This window comes from Dioscorea cayenensis, chromosome 21, assembly GCF_009730915.1.
Source record: "Dioscorea cayenensis subsp. rotundata cultivar TDr96_F1 chromosome 21, TDr96_F1_v2_PseudoChromosome.rev07_lg8_w22 25.fasta, whole genome shotgun sequence".
NCBI lineage: Eukaryota > Viridiplantae > Streptophyta > Magnoliopsida > Dioscoreales > Dioscoreaceae > Dioscorea > Dioscorea cayenensis.
The window spans coordinates 2810209-2820784 of NC_052491.1; the positions used below are offsets into that span (position 1 = coordinate 2810209).

Sequence of the window (10576 nt, forward strand, 5' to 3'; positions counted from 1 at the left end):
AGAAGATAAACGGCTAAATGCACGACCTCAAGCTCAAATAGTGATGAACCCCACAAGCACAGATAGTGATGAACCCCACAAGCACAGATGAAATGAAATCAAGAAAATGAGTTGCACCGTGACCAACTCAGTAGAGATAGTCATGAGTCCTCTAGAGTGCTTTCCTCTTGAGTGTGTGTAAATACTTCATCCCTCGCTCTCGCTATTCACGCCACTTTCAATGACTACCGGTGTTAGAAATGTTAAAGATGCCCCAATAACAAGTTAAGAGTCCTTCGGTCCATAATCAACACTTCAATTTCTAAGTGAATGCATGAAAGAGTTCAAGAGAATACACACTTTTTTTTCTTTTTTTCTTTTTTTTTCTTTTTTCGAGATCGCCTAAACGTAGACTGCACAAAATATCTTATAATCTTTCAAAAGGATGCACATGCTGATTAGTCACAAGAGCCACCAAGCCTACTTGATTACAGTCTACATAGACACATTCATGCTAAATTAGCAGAGGAATACTGACATAGACTCATTTTTTTCATTTTTCAATTTTTCTTCTTTTTACATGTCTCCTGAGCACTTTCATGCAAAACTTCACTTAGGGATAAAGTAAAATGAATAAAAGAACCAAAAGCTCTTAAAAGACCATTGAGGGATGAATTTACCACTCTAACACCATAAATCAAAGCAGTGGGTTAGCTGGGGCAAACAAGGTAGAAGTTCTGTGTCAAGTTGTGAAGAAAGCACTAGAGCGAAGACATGACTTCCTTATAGCACAAACAACACTACAACTCATTACTATCATTCATTCAAGCTAGGAGGTTCTTAACAATAAATGATAGCTATCACCGGTAATGTAAGCATGCAACTAACCCATCCCCACACCTAGAATCATACATTGCCCTCAATGTACATTAATCAGCAGAACATGGTGTAAAATCCATAATAACTAAATGAAGCATGAAAAGGAAGGTTAAAGAGACTGCCCCAATTGGTTCATGAAGATTGTTCAGTGAAAGCACAGTCAGTGGGCAACAAAGCCAGCAAAGAGTAAAGGAGGAGAGGCACAATCTTTGATGTTTCTTGTGGTGTGGTAAGGTGAAGGAGGGTTCTCCAATAGGCGCCGCGTCGCGTTTTGGTCGCTTTGATGAAACTTGTTTGACCGGCACTCCTATACCACAAAACACAAGATCAAACCACGATTTTCATGAATATAATCATAGGGGGTATCCATATCATCATATGATGAAGAAAAAAAATTGATTGCACAACATTTTCAATGTGAAGAATGAAAAATTCAGCCTTTGCTACAGTGACTCGTGAAAATTTTTTGCAAGAGTTTCTCCTAGACATGGAGCTTCCCAAAATTTACAAATGAAGGAAAAACTCAAAGAATGAAGCATACACCACATCACAACAACCGAATATGCCATACAAGCTTCAAAAATAAAATAAGAACACAACAAAACCCAAGTTTGTGACAAAACCTTGAATTAGGGCTTGAAAGCTTGGAATGAAGGAATCCGGCAAAAAAGATGGTAAAACTCCGATTAAATTCCAAGGTTGAGTTTGCAAGATGAAGGAGAGGGGATTAGAGAAGAAAAAACTAAGCAAAATGGTGGAGAAATGAGGTAGAGTGAAAGAGAAATGGGAGAAAACTAAGATGAGAAGATGGAGGTTGGAGTAGAGAAAGAAAGGGGAAGAACACCCCATTTTATGGGCTGCCTAGCCCATGCGGGTCCCATGCGGGCGCATGGTGCCCGCTTGGGCTGGAAAATATCAGCCTGAAATGCTCACGGGCACCATGCGGGCGCATGGCGCCCGTGAGCTTTTCAGCCCGCGTGCGCAGCGTGAGGCCGAGAGCCTCACGAGCGGTCTCGCGGGCTTATGGCGCCAGTGAGACCCACAGCCCATGAGCAAGGCTCCCCGCAAGGGGCCTCTTGCGGCCACAATGATGCCTGCAAAGCCATGGATCATGCCACAAGTGTCCATAAGGGCCGTATACAACCCATATGGACCTGGAAAATCGAAAAATTGGCATGGTTCCTCTTGCAAACTGAATAAAATATGAATTACAACCATTTAAAAGCTGAGATGACAATGAAACACAACTAAACAATATTAATGCAAGGCCAAAGACAAGCGAGAAAGCCTAAGCATGAGTTGAGCACAACAACAATCAACAAAAGAAAAAAATGAAAATCTCACAAACATGAGCATTCAACCACAATAAAGAAATTAAGCACTAAAAGAAATACAAAAATTTAAAGACGACGAATTTAAAAACTTGGGTTGCCTCCCAAGAAGCGCTTGTTTAACGTCATTAGCTCGATGTACCTTTTTCTTACCTCATGGTTGATCAAATGGTGGGGACTTACCTCCAAGCCCAAGAGAAGTGCTCCAAGATGGGAAACTCATCGAGAGGCATGAAAAGACATAGAATTTACCCTTCCCCTTGAAGAATAGTTGATCGATCTCCCGTGGTGGTGATAGTGTGCAATTCATCCCCAATATCTGTTTCTTGTCCCTCTTACACCAAATTTTCCTTGTGGTTGATTTCTTCTTATTGTTCGGCCACGGAAATGTCCCCACATAGCCTACATGCTTTACTTGTGTGGGAGGTGGGTTGTTCTCCTTCTACTCATCGCTATCCATTCCTTCCAAGAATTCATCCAAGGGGTTAATCGCCAAGACCTCCTGCACACAATCAGTAATAATCATATCAGTTTCATCAGTAAAGTAGAGGGGATCATCGTGGTCCAAGGTGTGTTTCATGGCCGCGGGGAGAGTGAGAATGACTTCCTCATCCCCTACTCTAAATGTCATTTTCCCCCCTTTTACATCAATAAGGGCACTAGCGGTGTTAAGAAAGTGCCGCTCGAGGATCAATGGGACTTCAACATCATCATCCACATCAAGAATAACGAAATCCACCGGGATAATGAGCTTGTCTACTCTAACTAGCACATCCTCAACAACACCGCGGGGCTTCTTTATAGAACGATCTGCAAGTTGTATTGTCATCCTTGTGGGCCTCATGTCTTCTAATCCCAGTTTTAAAAACAGCTTGTAAGGCATTACATTGATGCTGGCCCCAGAATCTGCCAAGGCTTTTTCTTGCATGTCTTCCCCAATCACACATGGAATAATGAAACTCCCAGGATCAGTCAATTTCTCAGGGAGCTTCCTCTGAATCATTGCAGAGCAGTTCCGTGGTAATGCAACTGTTTCTAATTTCTCCAATTTTCTCTTGTTAGTAAGCAAGTCTTTCATAAATTTTGCATACTTGGGCATCTGAGTTAATGCTTCAAAAAGAGGGATATTTATGTGCAACTGCTTCAATACATTGAGGAATTCTTGAATTGAGCCTCGTCTTTATCTTGCCTCTGCCTAGCCGGATAGGGAATTACCGGCTTGTACTCGGGTATCCTTGGTGTTGTTAGTTGAATGGTTCCTTCATCTTGTTTTTCCTTTACCCCTTCAACTTCACTTTCAGATTGCTTAGGGTCTTCCTGTACGGCTACCCCATTATGTTTAGTGCTTGAGCCCTCTGACAAGGTCCCCTTGCTTATATACCGCAAGTGCACGGGTTTGTCGAAGTAATAATCCTGGGTGAGTGGGGTCGAATCCACAGAGAGTAGGGAGTAAAGACACTTAATTCGATTCTTAGCTATGTGGAGTATCAACAATGATAAGTGTGGTAATGATTCAATTCTCAAAAATTAAAAGCAACAAGTAAGAGAGCAAAAGTAAGGAGGAGGCAAGGTAATCGATAAAGATGGGGTACTCGGATGATGCTTCACCCAGGATAATCGCTTCAAGTGCAAGAACTCTCTATTATTCTACCTAATCAATGCAATGGTGAGTCGTGGAAATCCTTACATACATAGTCCCAACTCTAAGGTCAACTATGCCTAACTCTATACATGTCCCGGAGGAGAAATCGAACAATCTCAACACCTCACACTCGTATAGAGTTGCAATTAAGCCCTAGATACTAAGATTACCTCAACGCTTCACTACATTGCACGCGCAACTAGGCCCCAGCGGAGTTTCATCCCTTAGACCATTCACTCTATTATGGCCGCAAAGAACTCGAGGAACGGAGGTAGAATCTATCACGTCGGAGGGGAAAGGGGATGCTCCTATACCTCTCGACTCACCCTCTCAACCCTCTCCAACCTAGCTTTGTCTAACGCTCATGGTCTGTCACTCACTCACAAGGTTACCAACAAGAACTCTTAACTCTAGTGTCACTCTAGGGGAAATGTTCATACAATCAAGCATTTAAGGTTGGAACTCACAATAAACATCAATTTATTGAAAGCATAATAAAGAAGTTCAATGAAGCGAATACATCCAAGGGTTCACTATCACCCTAGTGTCTACGCCTCGATCGAAGCTCCCCTACCAACCTTCTTCCTAATGGAATCACAATGTCGGAGCCGTAGAACCTCTCCAAAACCTTGGCCAATACCCCTCGAAACCCTAGCCGAAGCCCTCTCTCAAGTTGGGGAAAAGATGGAGAAACGAATACTAAAATCGGGGCTGAACCGGCTTTAAATAGGGCTGGAATCGGGCAACTCCACGGGCGTGGACGGTACACTAGTCCGTGCGGAATTTCTATACGGGCATGGATAATTTCCACACGCCCGTGTGGATTCTCTGTTTCTCTGATTTCTGGGCCGGCTGTGGACAGTGCTGCTACAGTAATTGCTACATTTCTCCGCTACAGTCTTTGACCTGAATAATTTCCCGATTCCATACTTTCATCTGGGTAACGCAAACTGGCACACGTTCACGTCGTGAATCACTTGCTTCTTCATTGATATATATGTTGGTGGGGTTCTTGTTCTTGCATGCATAAGACGGAATGCTCAAGTGTGACTGCCTTTGTGCCCCTCAAAATGGATGTACTCACTCGAATGCGAGGAGGTTGGCACACTCTAGCATCTCACACCTGTCCTATGTCTTCGCGTTTGAACCTTAGCAAGATCTCCTCCAAAATAGGTGCATTATGATCCACATTGGCCTATTTTCTTCATACTTAGCCTCACAGCCCTACCTGCATAAAAGTAACATAAAAACACACATATTAATGTAAAAACCTGAGAAATTGTAATGCTCAAGATAAGGAATGAACGCTTCGCATTCATATCGCACAAGCACTTATCACCCTCCTCTGCTCGTGATTCAACCTGTTTCCCGCTCCTGAGAGTGATGGCTTTCAAATGCTCCCTCGGATTATTTTCAGTGTTACTAGGTAAGCTACCCGGTGGGCGCTCCGAATTTGCCCTAGAAAGTTGCCCAACCTGGTTTTCCAATGATTGAATGGAGGCTTGCACATTCCTCAAAACAGTGTTCACTTCAGCGAATTGATTATTGATGTTCACAAATTTCGCCTCGGTATTGATCATAAGCCTCGCTAACACATCTTCAGTGGTGAACTTCTTCTCGGGCTGCTGAGGAGGTTGATGTGGAGGTCCTTGTGACTGCGGGGGCCGATGTTGCTATTGTTGACCCCATGAAAAATTTGGGTGATTCCTCCACCCAGGATTATATGTGTTTCCATAGGGATTCCCCGGGCCACTGGAAGCTCCCCCAACATAATCAACTATCTCAACTGGGGCATCTGTGCCTATTGAGATTGGACACTAAATAGTAGCATGCCTCGCCCCCACAGGTCTCGCAAGACAAAACTGCTCCAGAATTTAAGCTTGTACCTAACACAAACTGATCAAATCTCTTTGTTAGGGCCTCAACCTTGGCGGCAAGTGCAGTGTTGTCATTTATCTCATAAATTCTAGCTGCCTTAGGGGGTTTTTGCCTAGTAGACCAATGGCACTCATTACTTGCCATGCTTTCAATAAAAATTTCAGCATCTTCAGGGGTTTTACTACTCAAGGACCCCCCTGCTGCAGCATCGATGGGCAGTCTGGTTACATAATTTAGGCCATTGCAAAGCATCTGGTTCCTCATCCAGGAGGAGAAACCATGATAGGGGCACTTGCGTAGGAGATCCTTGAATCTCTCATGTGCTTCGAAAAGTGTCTCGGAGTCCCCTTGCCGGAACGCAGAAATCTCTTGCCTCAATCTAGCGGCTTTGCTTGGCGGGAAATACCTAGCAAGAAATTTGTCCACCATTTCCTTCCAAGTGGTGATCGATCCCGGAGCCAATGAAGTGAGCCATCTATATGCTGCTCCCCTTAGCCTGAAAGGGAATAATCTCAATCTTATCGGATCATCGGACACTGAGTTAATCTTGAAGGTGGAACAAATTTGGAGGAAGCGAGACAAATGACCATGCGGGTCTTCATCAGCCAGCCCATCAAATTGTACGGAATTTTGGACCATCCCAATTGTGCTTGCTTTGATTTCAAAGTAATTAGCAGGCACGGTGGGAGCATGCACACTGAATTCCTCACTAGTAAACTGAGGCCTTACATAATCAGACAAGGTTCGCCTTGGTTCTGCCATGACTAAAGGTTCACTAATCTCAACTCATGTTCCTTGATGTTCTGAACTCTCAGCCACCTTTCTCAATCTTTGATGCAAGGCTCTCTCAATTTCGTTGACAGGTTCTACCAGATCTGCTTGATTGGCGCATGTCATAAGATGGTGCCTTGCACAGTAATGAGAGCCAATGATGAGGAAATAAGAGGATGATAGTAAAACAAAATAAAGGCAAGTAAAAGGAAAAATATGTGCAAAAAGGAATAAAAAGAGGCAAAAGTACAAAATTAAAGAAACAATGGCTAAATCAATAAACTCGAAGTTTTCCGAGTATTCCTTGTGGGTCCCCAACAACGGCGCCAAAAACTTGATGCGAGATCTGCAAGTGACGGACTCGTCAAGTAATACCTCTCGTGCGAGCACGAGAGGGTCGTATTCCCTGGTCCCAAGGATCTACCCTTACTTCCTCTTTGCGTATTGTCTAGCCGAAAGATTTGAAGGGTTTCTCTAATCTATTAATTAAAATGAAAGAACTACTAGTGGAGTCTAAAATAAGGCAAGGGTATAAAATCAGGGGAAAGAAATGGTCACGGATGCGGATTCCCTAGGGGCTACTAAAATGCAAAGGATGCTAAGAGTGTCATGCAATTGAGGGTTTGGACCTAGAGATTTCCTAAATTAGATCAACCCGATGGTCACGGTAATTGACACCTAATCCGGTATAAGTATTGATACGGAATTTCTTCCGATCAAATCCTCATACGATTGCATTAACAAAGTGGGAAATCCCTAATTAGAGCCGGAACACGACTTGGTCTAGCCCTAATGTTGGAGGGGTACAAAATGCCCATGGTCACGGCGTATTCGTACATAAATCCCTTCCAAACTTGGTGTGTCTAGTACAAGGGCGATGGTCACGCTACCAAGTACAACCTAGGAGTTGGTTTACAGAGTTCTCATCTAAGCAACACATCAAATGCACCAAGAATGAATCACAAACACACAACAATTGCAATAAACAAAACTAGATCATCCAAATACACAAGTTCACCCCAAGGTTCACCGGCATCCGGTGACCTTGGGGTCTACTCGTCCATGCAAACAAATACAAATAATAGGTCCATGAAAACAACTACAAATGGCATGAGAAAACTCCCTGAAACAATAGAAGTGAGATGACAAGCCAAGTGAGGTGGAAAGCTTCCATGGACGCCGCGATCGGGGCGGCTTCCCTTGTCGTCTACAAGCTCCCAAAGAAGAGATCGATGAAGATCTAGCCAAATCAAGCTTCTCCCTTTGATTCCCCTTCTCCAAAACGTGTGATCTTGCCTCCTCTGAACTGGTGGAAGCCGGCTCCAAGAACTCCCCCAAAAGCCTCCTCTAAAAACCTCTCCCCTTTGCCCTAAGAATTCAGTCTAAAATATATCCCGTCAGGTCCATACGGGCTCCATGTGGGCGCATGGAACCCGTGAAGCTCACTGCCATTTCGCCCAGAAAATATGTCGGTGCTACAGTACTCAGCTACATGAATTTTGCTACATTGCTTTTGCTCCAGTAAACGAGGGTTGTGAAATTCCAGCAAACCTCACGGGCACCCATGCGGACGCATGGAGCCCGTGAAGCTCATAGCCTAATGCCTGCAGCATGAACAGTATCCTGCTACAGTAATGCTACATTGCTTGCTACAGTCTGGAACCCCAAAAATGCCATTTTTGCTGTCGAATTCATCTAATTTGCATTTTTGAGCTTCGTTCAACTCATTTAAGATCTGCAACACCAAAATAACAAATTTATACTTAAACTGGCATCAAATCCTTAAGATATACACAAATAATACAAGATCAATACATATAAAATATGTTCATTTAGGCGTTTATCAAAGATCCCTAACCTTGATTAAGCCCTAGATACTAAGATCACCTCAACGCTTCACTCCGTTGCACTCGCAACTGAGCCCCAGTGGAGGGTCATCCCTTAGACCATTCACTCTATTATGGCCGCAAAGAACTCAAGAAACGGAGGTAGAATCTATCACATCGGAGGGGAAAGGGGACGCTCCTGTACCTCTCGACTCACCCTCTCAACCATCTCCAACCTAGCATTGTCTAACACTCGTGGTGTGTCACTCACTCACAAGGTGACCAACAAAAACTCTCTACCCTAGTGTCACTCTAGGGGAAATGTTCATACAATCAAGCATTCAAGGTTGGAACTCACAATAAACATCAATTAATTGAAAGCATAATAAAGAGATTCAATGAAATGAATACATCCTAGGGTTCACAAATACCCAAGTACGCACTAGGGGTTTAGCTCTCCATGGAGCTAAGTACAATTAAAGAAATAGAATGTAAAAGCAATGAATCCATAGAAAAACCCCTTGATGGTCGTGTCAAGAGTCCTCTACTTGTCGTCTGACAAGGTCCCCTTGCGTATATCCCGCAAGTGCACGGGTTTGTCGAAGTAATAATCCCGGATGAGCGGGTATCGAATCCACAGGGAATAGGGAATAAAAAATACATAATTTGATTCTTAGCTATGTGAAAGATCGATGATGATAATTGTGACAATGATTCAATTCTCAAAAGTAAAAGCAACAAGTAAGAGAGCACGAGTAAAGGATGAGGTAAGGCAATCGATAAAGATGGGGTACTCGGATAATGCTCCACCTAGGATAATTGTTTCAAGTGCAAGAACCCTCTATTATGCTTCCTAATTAATGCAATGGTGAGTCATGGAAATCCTTAATTACATAGTCCCAAACCTAAGGTCAACTATTCCTAACTCTATACATGTCCCGGAGGAGAGATTAGATAACCTCTCAACCTCACACTCGCATAGAGTTGCAATGAGCTCTAGGGATTCCAAGTGATAAGTCTCTTCCTAATTATAGACCTAACCTTTTGGTCCAAGAGGAAGGTCCCTAACCATGATTAAGCCCTAGATACTAAGATCACCTCAACACTTCACTCAATTGCACGCGCAACTAAGCCCCAGCAGAGGTTCATCCCTTAGGCGCCGTTTGGTTCGCGGTAATGTAGAAAGATTACCACGTGTTACGTGGTAATCTGAAAATATTATCACGTTTGGCATTACACAAGTGGTAATGTAGATGGTAATATCACATTACCAACTTATAAATATTACTAAGAAAGTGGTAATCTCATTACCACCAAATTTGGTGTCTATCGTGGATTACCGTGGTAATCTTATAACTTTATATATTTTAACAAATAGATTACCATGACAACCAAACACGGTAATGAATTATTCCCGGTAATAAGAGTTTCCAACCAAACATGGTTACATTAAATTACCATAATATTCCCAACCATATAACATTCCCACTCATATTCCATGGTAATCTCATTACGTGGTAATATGTCATTACCGCAAACCAAATGGCCCCTTAGATCATTCACTCTATTATGGCCACAAAGAACTCGAGGAACGGAGGTAGAATCTATCACGTCAGATGGGGAAGGGGACGCTCTTGTATCTCCCGACTCATCCTCTCAACCCTCTCCAACCTAGCTTTGTCTAACGCTCGTGGTGTGTCACTCACTCACAAGGTTACCAACAAGAACTCTCAACCCTAGTGTCACTCTAGGGGAAATGTTCATACAATCAAGCATTCAAGGTTGGAACTCACAATAAACATCAATTAATAGAAAGCATAATAAAGAGATTCAATGAAACAAATACATCCTCGGGTTCACAAATACCCAAGTACCCACTAGCGGTTTAGCTCTCCATGGAGCTAAGTACAATCAAAGAAATAGAATGTAAAAGCAATGAATCTATAGAAAACCCGCCTCGATGGTCATGTCGATGGTCTTGTGGAGAGTCCTCTACTCGTCATCCAAGGATTCCCTCGTTCGGTATAGGATACGCCTCGACAGAAGCTCCCCTACCAACCTTCTTCCTAAGGAATGACATTGTCGGAGCCATAAAACCTCTCAAAAACCCTAGCCAATACCCCTCAAAACCCTAGCCGAAGCCCTCTCTCAAGTTGGGGAAAAGATGGAGAAAAGAATACTAAAATCAGGGCTGAATCGGCTTTTTTATAGTGCTGGAATCGGGCGACCACATGGGCGTGGATACTTCACACGCCCATGTGGATTCTCTG

The 10576-nt window shown here is 43.2% G+C and overlaps 1 protein-coding gene and 1 non-coding gene across 2 annotated transcripts; one reads left to right on the forward strand and one right to left on the reverse strand.

Moving 5' to 3' along the window:
• Positions 1-2631: 2631 nt before the first annotated feature.
• LOC120252498 lies at positions 2632-6471 on the reverse strand. The gene is made up of 3 exons (XM_039260669.1): positions 5665-6471; positions 5193-5504; positions 2632-3288 (listed from the first exon to the last, which is right to left on the reverse strand). Exons 1-3 carry the CDS (start codon positions 6469-6471, stop codon positions 2632-2634), a joined length of 1776 nt encoding a protein of 591 aa, XP_039116603.1.
• On the forward strand, positions 5984-6090 carry LOC120252617. The gene has a single exon (XR_005534074.1). It is a non-coding gene; the product is annotated as a small nucleolar RNA R71 (small nucleolar RNA).
• Positions 6472-10576: the final 4105 nt, after the last annotated feature.